This window comes from Notothenia coriiceps, unplaced genomic scaffold (genome assembly GCF_000735185.1).
Source record: "Notothenia coriiceps isolate Sejong01 unplaced genomic scaffold, NC01 NC01_scaffold00036361, whole genome shotgun sequence".
In the NCBI taxonomy this organism is placed as follows: Eukaryota; Metazoa; Chordata; class Actinopteri; order Perciformes; family Nototheniidae; genus Notothenia; species Notothenia coriiceps.
The window spans coordinates 87,958-109,058 of NW_011369062.1; the positions used below are offsets into that span (position 1 = coordinate 87,958).

Sequence of the window (21,101 nt, forward strand, 5' to 3'; positions counted from 1 at the left end):
CAAGCTATGTCACATTAGATATGGGAATTACTGGAAAAATATGACTTCCTCTGTGAAAGTTAATATCTCTGTAGTGGATATACAAGTATAGTAGGGTGGTTCTTTAATGAAGTAGAAACAGAAGTGAGAATTAACGCTTCTTCACAAATTGTAATGGTAATATCACATTTTGACCACACTTTAATTTATTAAAAAGTAAATATAGTAAACAATTAATACTTTTTAAACTTTTATATTTGTATTAGCTTAAATGTTCTGCTTGGTAAGAGTGCACCTATCTAGTATATGTGGTTTCTGTCAAACATTTAGCAGTGAAAGAAGTTTTCAGATCCTTAACTATTGTGGTAATAACTAAAGTTAGCACAAACACTGTACAAGATGGAAACAGCTAGCCTGGCTCTGCCAAAAGATAACAACATCTGTGGCCTCTACCAACTCACCTATAAAAACACTAGATGTTATGTGTACAATAGCCCCATTTCCAGGGTTCATAAGTTAGACTATTTATTTGCTAGCAAGAGGAACTTCCTTGTTGACACATTCAGGATATTACATTACATGTCATTTGTTAGACGCTTTTATCCAAAGCGACTTACATACATTCAGTACTGGGCAATCCCCACAGGAGCCATTTGGGGTGAAGTGTCATGCCCAGGTACACAACAACATGCTGACTGCAGTTGATATAAGTCAACCAGTGGAGACTCTAGGCCTAAAAAACGTTTTCATTATTGGGGTGAGTTGTGTCACACACAAACAAACACACACTCTGAAGCTATTTCAAGCTTTTCCCTGTTGAGCCAGTGAAGTCGAGCTAAATCTGTAGGAGCGGAGGTGGATTGAGTTACATGAGAAGCACATGCTACTATCGCAAAGTTTCAGGATCACCACCGTCCACTGCAACACGATTTCTCTCAGAAGCTGGCACAAGTTGATAATCCAAACTTAAAGTAGGTACTCTGATGCCCTAAAACGTGTACCTGATATTCTGCTTGATGTCTGACTGCTGAGAAAAAACATTGTTAACAGCTGAAGGTGATGAGTAATGTTGACCTCTGTGGTGAATTTCACTTGTTTTAATACGTTATTTGAGTATGAGATAACTTATGATTAAAAGCATGTAATGCATTCATTAACAAACTATTTAAAGTTACCAGATGAAGCTTGGCATTGCTGTTGGAATTTATATTGTTGTGTTTTGAGTTTTAGGAGCAATTCATAGAGAGTTCAAAAGTGTCTTAAGCTTTGGTCAATGTGTATATTTTATAGAAACTAGAATGTCAGCAGTTATCTGAAGCACATACAAACTGATTACTAATGTTTATTGTTCATTACGAATTAAAATAAAATAATATGAAAAAGAAACATCTATTGTATTACTTCGATTGATTATTATGGGGCTCCCTTAAGGTGGGGTGGTGTAATATTTGAAAGAGTTTGCATCTGAGTTGTGGAATGCACACTGCAGGTGACCTGATACATCAAAGTAAACTACCATTGAGTGAAAGTGAAATGTTACCGTTTAAGGAACTGACTCTGGTTTCAAAATAGGCTATGAAAGTACTACAATTTTCCCATTCTTGTTTATACGGGACATCTAACACATATTGTGGGTTTGTGTGTGTGTTTCAGATGGTGATACTCGATGTCTTAATAATAGGGGGTGGCCCTCATGCCTTGACCCTTGCCACCTTGCTATCCCACCCTGACCCTGATACAAAATCAGACCCTGGACATGTCTCACCCCTCTCCATCTCCCTCTCGGACCCTGAGAGGGCTCAGACAAACTCAGAGACATCCAACAACAAACGCTGCAGAGGCAAGAAGAAGAAGAAGAAGAGGTCAACAGCAGGTAACTGCTTGACCTCACTTACTAAATCCTATCAGATACAATTTTATATTATGAGATCAAGTTTCTGAATTAAGAAGATTCACTGCTCTTCGTCCCACAATACAGTACACGGAATGTTTTTTTTACTTTGTGTACACATTTTTGTCAGTCAGTCATTCTCTCTTATGTTGTTGTAATATTTATAATTTATTTTAGTTTTTCATAATTTTGACTAATTATTTCCTCCAGTCATCATTTTAAATGTAAGTTCCAATCATAAGTATTGGTATGATACCTAAATGTTAACTGGCTGAGTGTAAAACAAATAGTTTTGAATTAACCTGAGATTCAGAACAAATTGTCATTTTTTCACTTCTTTCATTCATTAAAATTGAATCATAGTCGTCAGCTGTTGAATCTGAGGTCTGGAACCAGAAACCAGGTTACCTTACAAATAAAACACAAAATAAATGAATCACCTATTGTTACTGTAACTACTCTACTTCTGCATTTTAACTTGCATGAAATTAACAAAGGTAAAACACACTTCTGCTTCCCTTTTTGCTCTCTAAGGGGCTTCCCTATTAAGTTCATATGTCCTTTGGCAGGCCTGACATTTGAGGAGTGCCTAGCAAAGTCAACACCAGGGAGGGCCGAATGCCCCCCGCTGAGTCTCAGAGTGGTAGATTCCTATGGGGAGTGGACCACTCTGTGGGAGAGCCAATTCACAACTCTGAACATCGCTCACCTGCGCTCACACACACTGGTGCACACAGACCCTCTCAATAAGGTATACACACTATCAACTTACCCTGAAGTAAAACAAGGAAAGTGCGTCTACAGTATGAGAATTAATACATATGTGTGTGTTGTTGTTGTTTTTTGTCAGAAAGCACTGCAGGAGTTTGTTTTAAAGTTGGACCGTTCAGCAGAGCTTCACAGTCTTCCAGACCAAGTTTATATTCTGGATGAAAATGCATTTTTTAATGATATGAGGCTCGGCAAGAAGGAGAGGAAACGTCTCAACATCGCCTCAACACTCAAAAAGAGTTTGTCCTTCAGTCTGCCAGGAACCAAACTAAGTGTGGATTTCTTTAAAGATCAGGTTAGCAACACAGAGTATTTGTGTGTGTTCTGCATGCAATGTTTAATGTTAACATGTTTCTTTATTGAATAAAAGCAATCCCAAAAGCATGCATACTGTAGCTGTATCTTTGTTGTTTAGAATTTGCTTTATGCTTGTTTGTAGTTTCTCTTAACTAATTTGGAAATCTTGAGTAAAAACAAAGGGGATTGTGGCTGAATACAATGCTCAGGAGAAAGTTTTGAGGGATGGACTGGTTTGGGTCACAGCATGAGCACCTACATCTGATAATTGCTATTTTCTGAATTGTTAAGTGGGTGGTTGTGAACCTGCAGGTGGAAAGATACAACTTGGACAAAGTGCTGGTGAAAGGAACAGTGGAGTACATCAGCCCTCTGCTGGATGACGAGGAAAAGGGGGAAGAAGAGACCGAGTGGATGAAACAGGGTGATGACATAAGAGTGACCGAGAGGAAAAAAGTAAAATATTTTGTAGTCAAACTTCAAGAAGGCATCAAACTTAAAGCCCGCCAGGTCGTTATGGCTACAGGTCCAACCCGCGCCCAGATGGCAAACATCCCTTCATGGGTGAAAAACATCGGAGAGAGCTACCCAGAGGAGCGTCTGCAACACACTGTGCACCTGATGCACCACCTGTCATCTGCTAAGCAAAAACTTAAAGATGATGAGAGACAGAATGAGGCTTTTCACTCTCAAGGTAAGTCAGCTCTCTTCTGAGGGTTATGCAACATTACAATAATACAGAAAAGCTTTGCAGGGAAACAATGTTTTAGCATTTAGGATTCAGTAATACATTGCTTTCACCTGAGGTTACCATGCTTCTACCATGTTTCATTTCATATTTGATCCCCAGTCTCTGCTGCAACACTTTCCTTTACAAGTACTGTGTGTGTGTCTAGAATTGTGTGTAGTGTGTGAGGCAGGGCAGAGAGTAATGGTAGTTGGTGGAGGTCTGACCAGCGCTCATGTCGTCTCAATTGCCCTGCAGCAAGGTGCCAGCCATGTGACATGGGTTATGAGGAAGCACCTCCAGGTCTAGTGACAGTGTGAAACTGCATGTAGAACAACTACAACTGAAAATATACCTGACTTCCTCCAGCACAGGTATCAGTCTTGATTATGTATTCCGCAGTTGAAGCAGTTTGATGTGGGCGATGTGGAGAGCTTGGTGGGCCGTTACTCCCACGTGGAGCACGGCATCAAGATGGACGGCCAGGCGTACCTGAGGCAGTTCTATAATGAACGCAGTCTCCACAAACGGCTGGCTATGATTCTCCGGGCAAGAAAAGGAGGGGCCGTTACCCCCGAGGCCTATATCCACCTACAGCCGTTCATCCTGAGTGGACAGGTGGACGTGAAGACTTACTGTCAGGTAAAGGTGCATCCCAAAGGGTGTAAGATTAAAGGTGTAGTGAATTTGAGAAGGTAAGGTGAGGTTAATGGAGGGTTTTTACCTGAATCTCATGTAACTTTCCAGGTGAGTGAAGCCAGCTGGTGCTACAGGAGCCAGGCGTGGTGTCTGTCCCTCAGCACCGGGGCCCACTGGTCTGGAGATATGATCTGGCTAGCCACCGGCTGCAAACTTGATGTCAAACAGGACCCGCTGCTTTCTGAGGTGATGAAGGAATTCCCCGTTCAGGTAGGTTGGGCAATCAAATGTGTATGTAATGTACGTTTAGGATCAAAATACAATTACAAAATGATTAAAATGACTTAAAGGATGGCAACATACGAGCGATGTACAGTTGCAAGAAAAAGTATGTGAACCCTTTGGAACTACCTGGATTTCTGCATAAATTGGTCATAAAATGTGTTCTGATCTTCATCTAAGTCACAACAATAGACAAACACAGTCTGCTTAAGCTAAAACCACACAAACAATTATATGTTTTTATGTTTTTATTGAACACACCATGTAAACATTCACAGTGCATGGTGAACCCTTGGATTTAATAACTGGTTGACCCTCCTTTGGCAGCAATAACCTCAACCAAACGTTTCCTATAGTTGCATATCAGACCTGCACAACGGTCAGGAGGAATTTTGGACCATTCCTCTTTACAAAACTGTTTCAGTTCAGCAATATTCTTGGGATGTCTGGTGTGAATCGCTCTCTTGAGGTCATGCCACAGCATCTCAATTGGGTTGAGGTCAGGACTCTGACTGGGCCACTCCAGAAGGCGTATTTTCTTCTGTTGAAGCCATTCTGTTGTTGATTTACTTCTGTGCTTTGGGTCGTTGTCCTGTTGCATCACCCATCTTCTGTTGAGCTTCAATTGGTGGACAGATGGCCTTAAGTTCTCCAGCAAAATGTCTTGATAAACTTGAGAATTCATTTTTCCGTCGATGATGGCAATCTGTCCAGGCCCTGAGGCAGCAAAGCAGCCCCAAACCATGATGCTCCCTGAGATGACGACAAGTGAGGACAAATCTTCATCTCCAGAGCTCTGTCCACGATACGACGTGTGTGTGTGTGTGTGTGCGTGTGCGTGCGCGTGCGTGTGCGTGTGCGTGTGTGCGTGTGTGTGTGTGTGACTCTGTATTTGCATCAACACAGCATTTCACTTCCTTCGCAGTATCTGATTTGGCTCCAGCATTCCTCAGAATTTTGGAAACAATTGCATTTCTCTTTTGTTTTTCTCTCTCCATCCATCCGTCCGTTTCTCTCTTATCCCGCTCTCTCTTCAACTTCTCACACTTCCTCCCTTTTCCTTATTTTTGTCTTCCTTTTTCCCCCTTGATGTACCAGCTCAGCTGACACACATGGGCGACCAAGCAGAACACACTTGTATATAGCGAAGCCTAGCAAGGGTGTGTGTGTGTGTGTGTGTGTGTGTGTGTGTGTGTGTGTGTGTGTGTGTGTGTGTTTGTGTTTGCCCTGGAGTGAGTAGTGAAACTACTGCTAAACTAGCTCAATTTGTCAAGAGCGGAGAGGTGTGGGCCTTGAGGACCGCTGTGCCGCTGTCTTCAAGGTAAACAGAGGAGTGTGGATTTAAAGGAAAACAAAAAGAAATTCAAGGATTAAATTCCCATACACACACACGCACGCACACACACACACGCGCGTGCGCGCACACACACACACGCACGCACGCACACACACGCGCGTCCACACACACACCCACGCGCACGAACACACACACAAACTTGTGTTCTTTTATACAGCCTTACTGGAACAAACACCAGGAGGAAAATATACTTCATCAATGTCACTCCTTCAGTGTGTGTTGAATTTGACAAAGAGCGGTTAAGACCCCAATGTTGACTGAGCATTTTATGCATGTGTCTGTGTGTGTGTGTGTGTGTGTGTGTGTGTGTGTGTGTGTGTGTGTGTGTGTGTGTGTGTGTGTGTGTGTGTGTGTGTGTGTGTGTGTGTGTGTGTGTGTGTTTGTGTGTGTGTGAGAGTGTGAGAGTGTGTGTGTGCGTAAACAAGAGGCCCCCCACCTCGACGAGGCAACATATCATTATTAAAGGGGCAGAACGTATAAATTATCAGCTGCTAGCCCCAATGAACTAAATAAAGAAAACAATGTCACGGCGCGGTCACAGTTCGAACGTCTACGGAACCAATGATAAATGTCTCTGTCTCTCTTTGTCGCTGCTCACCTCCTCTGGACTGTTACCACGGTGATTAATTCTGGGGCGCAGAGAGAGAGGGAGGCATATTTTAGACAGCCTTGCTTCCAAAACCACAAGCTTATCACACCTACACACACATACAACCAACCTCCTACCACACACACAAATATTAATTCATGCACACGCTAAGTTATAGGTGGGTGTCAGTGGTGAGGGATGATGTTCAGAAAGTGTGTGTGTGTGTGTGTGTGTGTGTGTGTGTGTGTGTGTGTGTGTGTGTGTGTGTGTGTGTGTGTGTGTGTGTGTGTGTGTTAACATTTGTTTTTCCTCCGGTAAGTTTTTGAGGGGATAGCAAATTAACGAAAAGCAATTAAAACACAGAAGAGGCGTGAATTATTCATTTGTGCCGTTGAGATAATAAGAAATGCAAAAGGAGTAAAAGCGAACGTGTTTTTTTAAAGTTATTAATTATTCTCTATCTGACGCTGTAGCTTTCACACTCAAGTGTTGAGGGGAAGTTTTCATTCCATTTCCTTTTTGCAGTCATTCATCTCGGGCCTTTTTGTTCAACTTCAAACTTACTTCAGCTGGCCTTGAATTGGATAAAAGCTGGGACTGGTGTTATCATTGGCAGAATCAGATTAATGAGATTGTAAAGATCAAAAGACAGGTTCATTCAAGATAAATTCAATGATTTTCAGCCAGGTTTTTTTGTAGCCAACACCAGGGCTTATTTGAGTATCACACATTTCATTTCATCCCAGGAGGGTATCTACAATGTATTATTTGCTTTAAAGTGGACAGTTAAAATATTACTTCATGCCATTTTCCAGATTCATTGATGTTCCAAAGGTTGGCCATTACATTTTTCTGGAAAATTATCACAAATACAGTATGTAGTTTATAGAATAGTAGTAGTATTGCCTTTTGTAAAAAAACAGCATGTATCTTTTGACCAGGGCTACTTTTATGGCCTAGAAATAAAGGGGAATGCTTGGAATTTAGCATTGCTCTCCCACAAAGGTTGGGCCTCACAAGCAACTTAAGCAAAAATAAAAAGGTTAATTGAAAAGCATAGGCTTATAAAAGCATATCAAAAACACTAAACCCCTTTTAAACGGTGGGGAGCACATACTGTAATCTGCCTGCTGATGTTACAGTTGATTTATGTAGCATTGAATTTAAATAAAAGAAAAAGTAAATTGTTGAGAAAATCTGTTGAGCTAACTAGGCAGTTAGCCATTCAAAAGGAAAACAAAGTATAATGGCTTATTCTTGATCAACCATATGGATAATTGTATATAACATATAAAGATAGCTAAACAACATTAAATAATTCACAGGAAAAGTGGTCATAAGCTAAAAGCTAAGCTAGCAAACATGCTATGTTCAAGTTACAGTTACTCTATCTGGGGCCGTTAATACATTACATGTTAGACACTTTTATCCAAAGTGACTTACATACTCAATACTGTGGACAATCCCCACAGGAGCAATTTGGGGTGAAGTGTCTCAGGGACACAACGACATGCTGACTGCAGTGGGGTTTGAACCTGTTCTGAACACCAACACACTAGTACACTACACCACACGCCTCCCTACATGATTCCTTTGTTCTACAACTGTTCTCCTACTGTTCTCTCCCCTTGTCTTCTTCTCTTTCTTGTCTTGGGAACAGAAAGAGCAGTGGACAGTCAGATGAATGACCTCGGCCTCTAACACACTCTGTCTTCCTCTTTATGTCTATCTGTGATAGCCTTATAGCCAGGAGACACATAGGAAGACCTCTGGAAAAGGAGAGCAGCACTCACATATGTGTTGGACTGTCAGTCCTCCTGCTGGGCTGTCATTCATCTCCACTTTGGCACATTTGTCACAACTATTGACAACAACAAGTGACTTCCTTTAGCATATAGGCAGAAATGTCAGACTGGTGGAGTAGCTTTAGCGTATTAGCACAGGTGGTAAAAACACAACAAATGTGCATGTAGATACTGAAACATGCACGCCTTTCCTATGTCTGCGCATCTGCCTGCGCTTGTGTCTGCTTATGTGAGTGTCTGTCGCCCTAGTCGGATGTGTAATTACAAAGGAGAGACGATAAGCCAGTTTTTTTCTCTCCTCTCCTGTGGGAGCTCACAGCTAATTATAGAGCCAGCGGAGCTTCAAATTGCCATTTAAAACAGCCATACGGTGGGAGACAATAACACACTCCCCTGGTGGTGTCACCGCTGTGTAGTAAGTGTGTCTGCACGAAAGTATCACAGAAGAGATATGGCAATGGAAGCAGCAACAGTAGGGAGAAAAAAGCCTGCAGCCCTGTTAGCTGAAAATGACTGATTCCAGGAACAGGAAGTGGACTGTAGACTGTCCCTGTTAGTAGACTGAAGCTAACGGTGTGTAGACAGCTTTAGGGGAAGATTAAGAAGTGACAGGTTAACGTGTGGAGTGAGGTAAACATTATTAAAGGGGAACATTTATTTATTAGTTTTTATTTAGTCATCTAATGTGGGCAAATAGCTATAACTCCATTATAAGTAATCAGAGAGAGAATTATTCTCCTAAAGGTAAATGCTGTTCCCAAATTGGGGTTGAATAAGATACTTATCCATAGTAAGTGTATGACCTACAGTGGATGGCGGCTAAACACCAACAGTTTGAAGAATCTAACTAAAAAGTGCTGCCGAAGGGGGCAGCAACATGGTGTATTTAAGCAACCTAAACAATCGATATCCTTCACAAAACGTGCACAGTATGGAAAACATTCTCCACTTTAAATATCTGTCTGTGTATCTGTCTTTCCAAGAGGAAACTGAAGATGTTACCTTTACTCACTCAAAAAACCTCCATTGACAAAAACAGTATTTTCTTAACATAGGGTGTCCCTGGTCTACCGTTGCCTTGATCAGTTAGTCTACTGTATGTAATACTCACTGTGTGAAGACCTCCTAAAACCCCACTTCAAAACATCCAAAGTGTCCCTTTAACTACAGAGTACTCAAAATAAACTCCCAAGTCACTCATCTGAGGACAATCTCTAGCTCTTAGGCAAGATTGAAAACAGAGGAAGAGAGAAGAGCTAGAGGAAAGGAGGGGGATGGAGAGAAGAAGGATGCTGAGAGTTTGGGGTAGAGTGAGGGGGAAAAGATGGAGGGAGAGATAAGAGAGAATTAACGGAAAGAAAGAGGGAGGAAGGCTAAAGAGAGGACAAGGAGGGATTGTGTGGCCTGCGGTGGAATGTGCTTTGAGTGAACGATCAGTGGCAACACACACACACACACACACACACACACACACACGCAACAATCTGTCTGACTCTGGTCATGCTTTACTTACACAGGAATCCCACTGTCTCTCACTTGCTCTCTCTGTCATACACACACACGCGTGCGCACACACACACACACACACACACGCGTGCGCACACACACACACACACACACACACACACACACACACACACACACACACACACACAAAACTAAAGTGACCTTGCAATAATAGACGCAATCCTCATGACTTTAAACACACTTACCTTTGTTCTAACACATACATGTACAGTACACGCACATACATACACACACAAACACACATTGGTATTCTACTAGTATTCAAATGAGTATAGTGGGAGAGGGGATATGTAAGAAAATGTGATCATGGTAGACATGTGTGTGCACTGTATGTGTGTATGTGCAATCTTTACTGGTGTGTTTCCTGACAATACTCCCTCAGGTTTACATGGGCCGTAACTCATGTGTAAATTAATTACCAGCATGGGTGGGTGTGTGTGTGTGTGTGTGTGTGTGTGTGTGTGTGTGTGTGTGTGTGTGTGTGTGTGTGTGTGAAATAAGGAGGTCTGGATGAGCACCTGTGTGTGTGTGTGTCACCTTTTTTAATAATGTGCTGTCAATCTGGGCTCTGGGAATGGCCATTTTACTAACCCTCCCTAGATCTCATAACACGGATCCTCTGGGAGGCAGAATAAGTCATCAGCCGGTGGCCCAGAGTCCTCCAGCACCACAGAGGGAAGAAATCACAGCGGATGCAATAAGGGGACAGAGCAGGATAAAACGTAGGCTTACAAATGAATGCCGGAACGCTCCAACTTATAGCCCTGCCTCTCTTCACCCTGCTGTTTGAGCTGATGTATGGCAGGCAAACTGGAGACGATAACAAGAATGGGCCGACGGTGATTGTTTTTATGCTAACGTGATTGCTATTGATCGTAGCTTAGTTCGTGACTTCAGTGCCACTAAACTTCTTAATGTAAGGAGACATTTTCTTTTTTTTCACCACTTGAGAAGAGTTTGGGATCCAAATAAACTAACAGCAAACGTTTGGGTGTAAGATAGAGAACCTTTATAAAAAGAGGGAACCGAGATATTGCCAAATATTGCTGGTTAAAAGCTTTGGATTCCTTCTTTTATTTGAGGCAAGTTTATCAGGAAAGCGCAATATCTCAAAGGAAGGGCCGCCTGCAAGACATTTTTATGTTCTTATCTATATACTCAGGAGTGCTATGAGTTTGATTCAGCACACTCTCTAACGGCACAATACATTTGTAAATTGCTCGTTTTAACTTCATGAAACATAAGTGTTCATGAGTAGGTGCGCTTTTGGGAGATAAAGTCATTAGCATCAGGGTTCCACTCTGTTTTTGGAACATTTGTACATGCAGGCTAATTGCTTACATTAATATGAACATGTTTCTAGGTCATGTCTTGTTTTTATTCTAGAAAGAAAAACCCTATTTTTACCTAAACCTTTAAAATGTCAAGAAGTTATAAGATGAAACACTCTTCAGAAATATGCACACTCAGCACAGTCCATAGTTAAATCAGCATGGTAACTGTTTTCTTTGGTTAATGTGAATACTTGAGATCATTTGAATGATAGAGCTGGCAGTTCATCCTTAAGTACAGATGAAACAAACTTGTAATTGACAGTTAAAGTGCACTAAAGCCCTTACCCTGCACACTCAGTTTGCACATATGGAGGGAGAGGGCGTGCAGTCTTTTCACTCACTGCTGTGGGTTTTATTTTAAAAGGATAGGAAGACAGTAACAGAGTGAAGTCAGACACAGGGCATCTGCTGAACCCTGTAACGCTCACATATGCAATAATCCTACTGCACCTGCTGTACACTACAACATGCGTAATACATTATCCATCCACCCATCTTCTCCCGCTTATCCGTGGTCGGGTCGCGGGGGTAGCAGTTCCAGCAGAGAGCCCCAAACTTTCTTGCGTAATACATTAGTTATAGCATATTGCTGATATGGAGCAGGGTGTTCCCTTATATTTGACTGCTTCAGTTCAAGCTTTTGTAATAATAATTTGTTACAGTTTTGATATAATTAGTAGTTATTGTAATTGTGTAATTTCTTGGTCCAATATCTGCTCTTGATATTATTTTATGTCAAAATAGCTCTGTTTGATTAGTCTAAACCACAGCAAAGGACAACAGATACAAATATCCTGTACTTTATAAAACGGACAAGTCATCATCATCATCATCATCATCATCATCATCATCATCATCATCATCATCATCATCATCATCTTTATTCAAAGAGACTCTTGGTCCATTATTACAATACATACAACACTCAAATATAAACTAAAAAAGGCAGTTATACCAGTGTTTCCACAGAGGTGACTTGTATCGTACAGCACTGAGACACGGATTTGACAGTAGCATAATGACAGAGTTATGAGAAACTTTCAATCGACAGATGAATTTGTACATCAGATTTCTCAAAAGAGCATGGAACGTGTTGACTCGTGCATTACAAAACATTTCACTTGCACTGCACCACCTTGGTTTTCTAAGCAGTATACGCAAACAGTCATAATATATAATATATATGTAAGTAAATGGTAAATGGACTGTACTTATATAGCGCTTTATCCAGTCTTTAAGACCCCTCAAAGCGCTTTACATACTACATGTCATTCACCCATTCACACAGAGCAGTGTACCTACTGTAACTCTAGGACCTAACATTCACACACATTCACACACCGTTGGCCATGCCATCGGGAGCAACTCAGGGTTAAGTATCTTGCCCAAGGATACATCGACATGTAGACTGCATGGGCTGGGATCGAACCCACAACCTTCTGGTTGAAAGACGACCACACTCCCTCACAGCCTTTATTGAACACACCATGTAAACATTCACAGTGCAGGGTGGAAAAAGTATGTGAACCCTTGGATTTAATAACTGGTTGACCCTCCTTTGGCAGCAATAACCTCAACCAAACGTTTCCTATAGTTGCATATCAGACCTGCACAACGGTCAGGAGGAATTTTGGACCATTCCTCTTTACAAAACTGTTTCAGTTCAGCAATATTCTTGGGATGTCTGGTGTGAATCGCTCTCAATTGAGGGTTGAGGTCAGGACTCTGACTGGGCCACTCCAGAAGGCGTATTTTCTTCTGTTGAAGCCATTCTGTTGTTGATTTGCTTCTGTGCTTTGGGTCGTTGTCCTGTTGCATCACCCATCTTCTGTTGAGCTTCAATTGGTGGACAGATGGCCTTAAGTTCTCCAGCAAAATGTCTTGATAAACTTGAGAATTCATTTTTCCGTCGATGATGGCAATCTGTCCAGGCCCTGAGGCAGCAAAGCAGCCCCAAACCATGATGCTCCCTCCACCATACTTCACAGTTGGGATGAGGTTGTGATGTTGGTGTGCTGTGCCTTTTTTTCTCCACATATAGCGTTGTGTGTTCCTTCCAAACAACTCAACTTTGGTTTCATCTGTCCACAGAATATTTAACATCCAGGTGCTCTTTTGCAAACTTCAAACGTGCAGCAATGTTTTTTCTGGACAGCAGTGGCTTCCTCCATTTTATGACCAACTTATGCAGAAATTCAGGTAATTCCAAAGGGTTCACATACTTTTTCTTGCAACTGTATGTATGTATTAATGAGGTCATTTTCCATGGTGTAAACTTAACAAGGCGACATTAATAGATGCATTAATTGTTTCGGGTTTGTTTGTCCTCTCATGAAGGTGATAGACGGTTGGCCGTGCATATCAGAAAGCTTAAAGTGGACTGAAGGCTGCCCGCTCTACCTGATGGGGCAGTACACTGCTCTTCAGGTTGGTCTTCAACAGAGAGTTTTGGCGATCAAAAATAGTGTCACCAATCAATCAATCCCAATGTTTTACAATGTGTTTTCCTCTGTACAGGTTGGACCACATGCAGTAAACCTTGCCGGTGGTCAGGCTGCAAGCATTCGAATCGCCAAAGACATCATGCGGGGTCAGAAAGAGCACCATGCTGATGCTTCTGAACTGAGTGGGGAGAAATCAAAAACTGAAGAATATATCCAACAGATGCAGGGCCTATTATGGCTTTAGTGTTAGACCAAAGAATATTAAAACAATTCTTTAATGATGCTGTAAAACTGACTTTGTTTTTGGGAACTATCACACCATTCAAATAAACACATGTTCATCTTTAATGGCTGAATCCAAATTATTTAACATTAATTTGAGTTACATTTACAAAATCTATATAGCGTGTTGTGTTTCTCATCCATCTGTTATATTAGCGTTCACAATATAGCAAAACTATTTATTTTTTCTTAGCCAATAGGGCTTTGTATGTTATTCATATTAAGTCAGTGGGAATTGTGATTATGGGGGCAATACAATTCAAATTGACTCGGAGATTTAGACATGTCGAGGATTGTTTGTTAAAATAAGTAAACGTCGGTGTTTTGTAAAGACTGATGTTCTGATGGACATTATTATAAGCTTCTTACCTTTCGCCCCATGTGGAAACATATTTAGCCACGCCCCCTACCAGTCTGTCTTCCGCATTGTAAGCCTACCTGAGGGAGTGCAGTCACTCACAACAACTGAGATTCCGCCATTAAAACCCACACAGTAAAACAACCAGAACAGTGTTGTGTTCTTACTTTAAGGTAGGTGGCTGAGTTTGCATTATATAACTTTAACGTTACGTTGGCAGGAATGTTAAAACATGATGATGGTGGTGCTCGTGGAGATTCATAACAAAAGGCTTACGGTTATATAATGCATAAAGATATAAGCAAATAAAATGCCGCAAATAAAAGGCATCACGCATTAGAAAATACATCTTTAATTTTTAAGAAGTAGGCTATGGACTCGGGACTACAGTTACTACAACAGCAGCAGTCAGACGACTTTCTTTGAGATCAAAGCTGTTTCAGCCGAAGATCCTATCAGTGCAAAGGATCGGAGGTAACGAAGATGGATATGCACGTATACAAATCCGGGAAATATTTCTGAAATGAATGTAGGGAACGTTTTGCAGCAGCAGATCTGAGATCAGCTGACTGCTGCTGTCAGGTCGGCTGGTCTATAGCTCTGAGCTCATTTGCCAATAAGAGTAACTTCTATTAACACTGGGAAACCCCTGTGCTTGCATAACATTTCCTGTTATTTTGTCATCAACTTTGTCATGACTTTGCAGTATTTGATTTTGGGGAATTTTGCTTTTGACAGTTGCTGTTCTCATTCTGCTTTGTATCACAAACTTGTCAAAAGCAATAATATCAGAATATGTAACGTTATCTCTAATCAAATGTCTTCAAAACAGTTTCAAGATGTTTTGAAGACATTTGATAAATTGTATTGCCTCTTCTTCAAAATGATAAAGAAAAGCTTGTGGACAAGAACAAATCTGTACTTTTGCCTCAAAACAACCCTTTTATTGTGTCCATGAATTCCTTTTATTCTCATTGTATCCTTTTTTTATTGAAATTCTCATATTTTATGATTTTGCAGTGACTAGTGGTTCATTCTCCCAGCACAATGGATGTCAGGAGAGTGGAAAAGACAGTTTTGAGTGTGGAACAGTCAGAGGGAGTCGGTGCTTGTGTCCGCAGGAGCATTGGTAGAAAAGAGGTATTTTTTTTATGAAGGTCCATCTGTAAACCTAACATCTATTACATTTGTCTCCATCCATTGAGAGGTATCCTCAGTTGCTATCCAAATGTGTGATATTGGGTTATATAAATACAAATTAACTTGACATGTAGGCAGGGGCTCCGCCAGGGATTTTGGGTCCCATGAAAAGATAATCACATTGGTTACTTTGGTTGGTTAAAATTGTTTGGGCCCCTGTCAGTCATGGGCCCTTAGAATCATCCTAACTTTTCACCCCCTTACGGCGCCCCTGCATGTAGGCCTAAGTGTAAATTCACAGTCAAACCTTTCTGCTAAAGATTCATCACACTAGCCATTATCGCAATTGAAATTATACTATACAGATTTTGTTTCAGCTGAGGAACCTGGATCCTTTTCTGATGTTGGATGAGTTCAGAGTGAGCAAGCCGGCAGGTTTTCCAGACCATCCTCACAGAGGATTTGAGACGGTAAGAAGACAATACAGACATTAACTAGAGAAATATAAGAAAACATATAGAAAACGTATAATAACAGCTAAAACCATTACTACATTAATCAATTGAGAGAAAGGAAGGAAGCCTTTTTTGTTGATAATTGATCTAAATTATAAGTTAGCCTTATGTTACCAAGGTTTCTTGAGGGGCTCTGCCTTAGCAAAAGTGAGGGTCTTAGAATAGATGTTGTTTTATGATTTTAAGATGTTAAAGCCCTCTTGATGGTAGCAAAAACAGTAAACATTTCCAAGTTTCAGCTTCTTAACTGAATGAATTTGCTCCTGAGAATACAACCGTCACAAAAGAGAATCTAACTAAGTGGGACTTTCCAATAAAGCACAACTTTGTCCTTTTACCTCAAAATAAAAATAAATAAGAGAATTATACTTAACCCTAAAACAAAAGGAGGAGCATAAGAACAGGAGCACAGGACCAACTGAGGCTGAGGAGTGAAGTTCCTACTTTGATCACTAGATGGCGACAACAGAACAGAGCCCAGGAAGCCACAGTCCTGTTAAGCCCCAAGCCTGTTTTTCAGGTCTCAGGCTCGAAAATGACTTTCTCAGAACAAATGACTATATCTTTACTTCTAAAAGGGGTACATTAATAATCTTTTTTCTCAAAGCAATGATGAACCTGTGAGTTGGATGTAGAAAACTCAGAATCAATAGAATTTTTTTTATTTTAAAGTAAATTCAGATTGAACATAGTAAAAAAATATTACTTATAGTGAAAACCACCCTTGAATGATGCGATGGTAGACTAAAAGCGTTAGGAATACAAACGTACCCTACCCTGTATCAAGATTGATGCAAAACAAGTGACATTTTACCTTTTTTTAGAGAGGTTTAGCAAAAGAAAACCCACTTCGGGGGTCATTTGGGTGGATTTGCCATATGGCCCCCCTCGGTCATGCCATTGAACACAACTATTGATCAGAAAAACTGTAAAGGTAAGACATATTTGCCGTTTTGTCTCAGTAAAGCTACGTTGTGTGTTGTCTTGGTTTGCATTCGCCGCCTGAGTTTTGGTTGCACACTGATGATACTTATACTTCTAGAATATGTGGAATCTCAGCTTTAATCAGATATCTTGTTTGTGCAGATCCGATAAGTAATAAAGTATTTCTACCGGGAGTTCTGTGCTAAGTGCGTTAGAATTTTTTCGCTCAGGGCTAATTCAGAGGATTGGTATTATCCGTGTGTTTCGTTTTGCTAAAAATGGTTCATATCGTCAGTTAGCTGAGTTTCTTCCCGTTAAGTGTGTATGACACATTAATAGCTTGTTAAATGTTAAGAAGCCCTGAGACACAGTTTCGTGAAAAAAGGCCCGTAGCCCGGGGGCTATGGGGCTTCACAGGTTAATCCAATAACACACCTGCTGAGGGACAGGGGCAACCACCTAATCTGTATTCAAATAGTTGTTAGTGTGGCCCTTTATGAGTTGGGTTTATATATTTCATTAAAAAATTGCCAGAAATACTAAGTACTGCTAAGTTTCCATGAGCCCAATTTGAGCCCAGAAAGCTTTGGGTTACATATTTTAATCATCAACTTTTAGCTTTATTTTTATTTCATGCCAGATTCAAGAATGTGTTGGGAAATTAATTGTTATTATGTCTATGACAGGAAAGTAATTATTGTAGCTGGATACAAGTTCTGAATGTGAGATTTGTTTTAGTGTTGGTTGTTCATTTATTTTCTTGTTAGTTGAATCAACAATTTTAAGACATTATTTGATATCACTATTTGTATTTAACAGACTTATTTGTCAATTCATAATTACAATTAAAACCATCATCTAACATGGAAAATGTTCACATATTTAAAAAGTAAAAAAGCTGATTTTACCTGACTTCTTAGAATGAACTTTTCTTCAAGCTAACCTAATCACTGTCCAGATGCTGTTCTCTGTCATAAAACCACATATTACCAGAATCTGCCTTCATGTTAACCGCAGTGAAGTTTGTTTTGTTTTGGCTTTGATATTCAGATCAAGCAGCGTCTTCTTCCTCAGTTTCTCTGTCTGCAGACAGAGGACGGGTCGCTCAGATCCATGCCCTCACTCTAAACCACAGGGTTTCACTTCCGGAACTTCAATTAATGACTGCTTGAATGACACAACCCCAATGGTAGCTATTTAAAAAGCTATTAACAAGTTACTGCCCTTGTGTGGTACACTTTTATTTTATTCAGATGTGTCATGATTTTACAAAACTATTTTATGATAAGATAATTGAAGTTCATGTCATGTTTCAGAGCAACATTAAATCAATGCAGCATTGAGTAACTAAGCTGTATTAGTAGGACACATCTTCTTTTTTGTTGGATATTTGTCCACCTTTTAATTTGATTTTAAAAAGGATCTGCAGTTTGGAAAACTCTTGTATTTTTCAAATAGCTTTTATATCACGTGACCCAGTGTCTCCAAATTAATCTAGCATAGTATTATACTGGATAAGTATGGTACACATTTTATTAGATTTTGGGGCACCTTTTATTTTACATAAATATTGGAAAACAAAAGGATTAGGATGAAGTAATCCAATTTGACTGGTGACAGCTTCACTGTTGTGATTCATCACCTTCATTCACTGGCAGCTATTTTTGGCAAAACATACTCTATAACAAACATACAACATTTAGCAGCTAAAGATCAATATATTTCCTTCAGGATTTGGTGTGAGCAAAGTGAAGTGAGAAATTACTTTAATGAATAATAATTTAGTCAAAGTTCTGAGGCCCTGCCAAATCAATTATTGCTGCTTTTACCAATTGTAAAAATTGATTTTGAACATTGGTTTATGCGTTAAGTTATTATAATGATCTAGATTTAGAGTTAGAAAATATTTTATTAAATTACTTTTTAATTTTGGGCACTAAAAGAATGGAAAGCATAACAACTTGCTCCTATTCTGACTTCCACTCCACTAGCCTCTCTGTGAACCATGTAGGGATAAGGTTGTTTTTGAAAATAGCTCGTTAATACATTTATCACTTTTTAAGCGTATGCTGTTTATTAAATGAACCACACACAACCCTGTTTTACAAATTATAGTTTATCTCTGTACTGTAAGCAGTAATTCTTCCACTAAATTGTTGAATAGAGGTGATGTGGCAGGTTGTATATCTAAAGTCGAACTTTGAAAACCCAGATATTGTCCTTAAATTGCCAGAAGTTCTTCCAAGTGTATTTGTGTTGGCAGATACAACTTATATCTCCCAGTGTGGGTGGACAGGAATATGCTATACTCCCAGCATGCCTTTCAGCAGGTGTGTTTGCTCACACTCACATGACTTTTGAAATCCCACAGCTGTGGAGACAGATCACAGGCAGCTCGCTGCAGGGCCCCGAGCTTTCCTCCCTTAAACAGATGTTCACCTTTCAAACCCATCACTCAGCACTCTTCCTGTCCAGTCTGACCACTGGGGCCGTGAAACAAGCGCACATGCTTTTAGTGTCTGAGCAGCACTCGTTTATAAAGTCGTGTCCTGAGTTAATAACACCTGGAACGTTATATTTCACTCACTGTGAAGAAACATCTTTTCTTGATATAAATAAGCCGTCAAAATCAGATTAACAAAATAGAAAAATGTCTCCATTCTTCACATTTGTTTTGAAGCATATCTTGAGTTATCTGTATAAGGCAATATGAGGCTTTATGTTTCATATGTTATCTTTTTTTAAACAGGTAACATATGTTTTAGAGGGGATCACGGCCCATGAAGACTTCTGCGGTCATTCAGGACGACTGAAAGCTGGAGACCTGCAAGTACAACTTCAATTTTTGATATATATTTGTTAAACGTTGTTTTTTGGACTCTTATTTTTTGTTTGCAGTTAGAGACAAATATTGACAAAGCATTTATGTATACACTGTAAATGACACTCTTAGCTTAGCACAAATACTAGAAACAAGGGGTAACAGCTACTGTAGCCTGTAGGAAAAAACAACAACCTAAAAACACCTCTTAAGCTCATCAATTTATATCTTGTTTGAATTTGTACTAAAAGGAAAGTGTCAAATGACAATTTATATAAAATGTCAGTTAGTGAGCTGAGAAATATTTTCTTTTTCAGAAATAATTTATCACTCAGTTATATACATCAGTCTGATCCTGTAATAATAAATGTGCTCATCAGCTTGAAGCATTCAGTTTACTTGTTTTTAACATGGACTGAAAAAGCAGAACAAGACTTAAGCCTCTTGGCTTACAAATCCCCTCAAACTCATTACATATGCATCAAAATGTTGTGCACTCACACTAATTGGATATTATACCCTGTGGGCTGTTTCCTGTGTTTTTAAAGCAGTAAAGTTAAGAACACACACACACACACACACACACACACACACACACAGCTGGCTCAGCTTCAATCTGCAGTAGAGGGTTCAGTCAGTTCAGCTGAATTTGTTGTAGCCCACCATGTGCACCCTCTGGTGTCTTAACGTCACGTTGGAGCTGCAGATGCTCAAACCGCCGCCTGCCTGTCTTTTAGGGAAAGCTCAAACACTGTCTTCAATTAAAACTGTAAAAGAAGTGGTAACCATGGCAAAGCAACAAAGAAAATGTGATTTCTCAGTTAATGTTTGAATTAAATCCAAATCTGTATATCAATTTCCTGAAAGGAAACAAATTCAACTTCTGTCAATAGTTTTCTGTGCTGAGAAATGTGGCTGAAAAAAGCAATTGTTTCTTAAAAATGTAAAACCTGTTGGATTTGGAAGCATAATTAAATTACAAGATGTATCAACATTTTTATATTTAATGACAATCTTCATTTTTTCATGCACAAGGTTAATCTTAACGTGACTGTATGTACCCAAACTACTTGGATTGTCATGATCTGTCTGTGTTGTGTTTTTTCTTCTCTAGATCTGTCTTTTGTTTTCTGCGTTGTGTTTTGTCTTGTTTAGATCTTTCCTTGGTTTCCTGTCTGTGTGTGTTCCCTCCTACCTGTTCCCTCCTACCTGTTTACTTGATTGTGTTCACCTGGTGCCCCTGTGTTTTCTCCTCCTTGTGTGTATTTAAGTTCTGTTTTTGCTGTCTGTCATTGTTGATTTCTTGTTTATCTGTGACTGTGTTCACAGGGTAGTGTTCTGTTTGTCCGCGTTAAACCTTGAAATAAAGGTATTTTCTCTGTTCAATCTGTATTCGGGTCCTGCCTGTTTCACTCACCC

The 21,101-nt window shown here is 40.0% G+C and overlaps 2 protein-coding genes across 6 annotated transcripts in view; both read left to right on the forward strand.

Annotated features, from left to right (window-relative positions):
- The first annotated feature begins 862 nt into the window (after window positions 1-862).
- On the forward strand, window positions 863-13,990 carry LOC104963547 (uncharacterized). Of its 4 annotated transcripts, XR_800328.1 has the most exons (11): window positions 863-950; window positions 1,633-1,852; window positions 2,440-2,621; window positions 2,721-2,936; window positions 3,251-3,632; window positions 3,835-3,968; window positions 4,068-4,307; window positions 4,413-4,574; window positions 13,290-13,397; window positions 13,536-13,625; window positions 13,716-13,990. XR_800328.1 is itself a non-coding variant. In XM_010792145.1 (10 exons), exons 2-10 carry the CDS (start codon window positions 1,633-1,635, stop codon window positions 13,884-13,886), a joined length of 1,797 nt encoding a protein of 598 aa, XP_010790447.1. In that variant the 5' UTR covers window positions 863-950; the 3' UTR covers window positions 13,887-13,990. The 4 variants fall into 4 exon arrangements, 3 of the variants coding, with proteins under 3 accessions (XP_010790447.1, XP_010790448.1, XP_010790449.1); XM_010792145.1 differs by lacking the exon at window positions 13,290-13,397; XM_010792146.1 differs by lacking the exons at window positions 863-950; window positions 13,290-13,397 and adding an exon at window positions 968-1,035.
- A 354-nt stretch (window positions 13,991-14,344) lies between these two features.
- Window positions 14,345-21,101, forward strand: part of pir (pirin) — a 19,264-nt gene continuing 12,507 nt past the window's right edge. Inside the window, exons 1-4 of one of the 2 annotated variants that reach the window (XM_010792149.1) lie at window positions 14,345-14,455; window positions 15,303-15,422; window positions 15,788-15,892; window positions 19,611-19,691. In XM_010792149.1, coding sequence (XP_010790451.1) covers window positions 15,330-15,422; window positions 15,788-15,892; window positions 19,611-19,691 — 279 coding nt within the window. In that variant the 5' untranslated portion in view covers window positions 14,345-14,455; window positions 15,303-15,329. The remainder of the gene's footprint in view (window positions 14,456-15,302; window positions 15,423-15,787; window positions 15,893-19,610; window positions 19,692-21,101) is intronic. The other variant, XM_010792150.1, reaches the window with a different exon arrangement.

Coding starts and splice junctions, on each gene's coding strand:
- LOC104963547 (XM_010792145.1), top strand. CDS start 1,633: ATGGTGATACTCGATGTCTTAATAATAGGGGGTGGCCCTCATGCCTTG. Junction 3,633..3,834: donor TGAGGCTTTTCACTCTCAAG/GTAAGTCAGCTC, acceptor GTGTGTGTCTAG/AATTGTGTGTAGTGTGTGAG. Junction 13,626..13,715: donor GGCAGTACACTGCTCTTCAG/GTTGGTCTTCAA, acceptor TCCTCTGTACAG/GTTGGACCACATGCAGTAAA.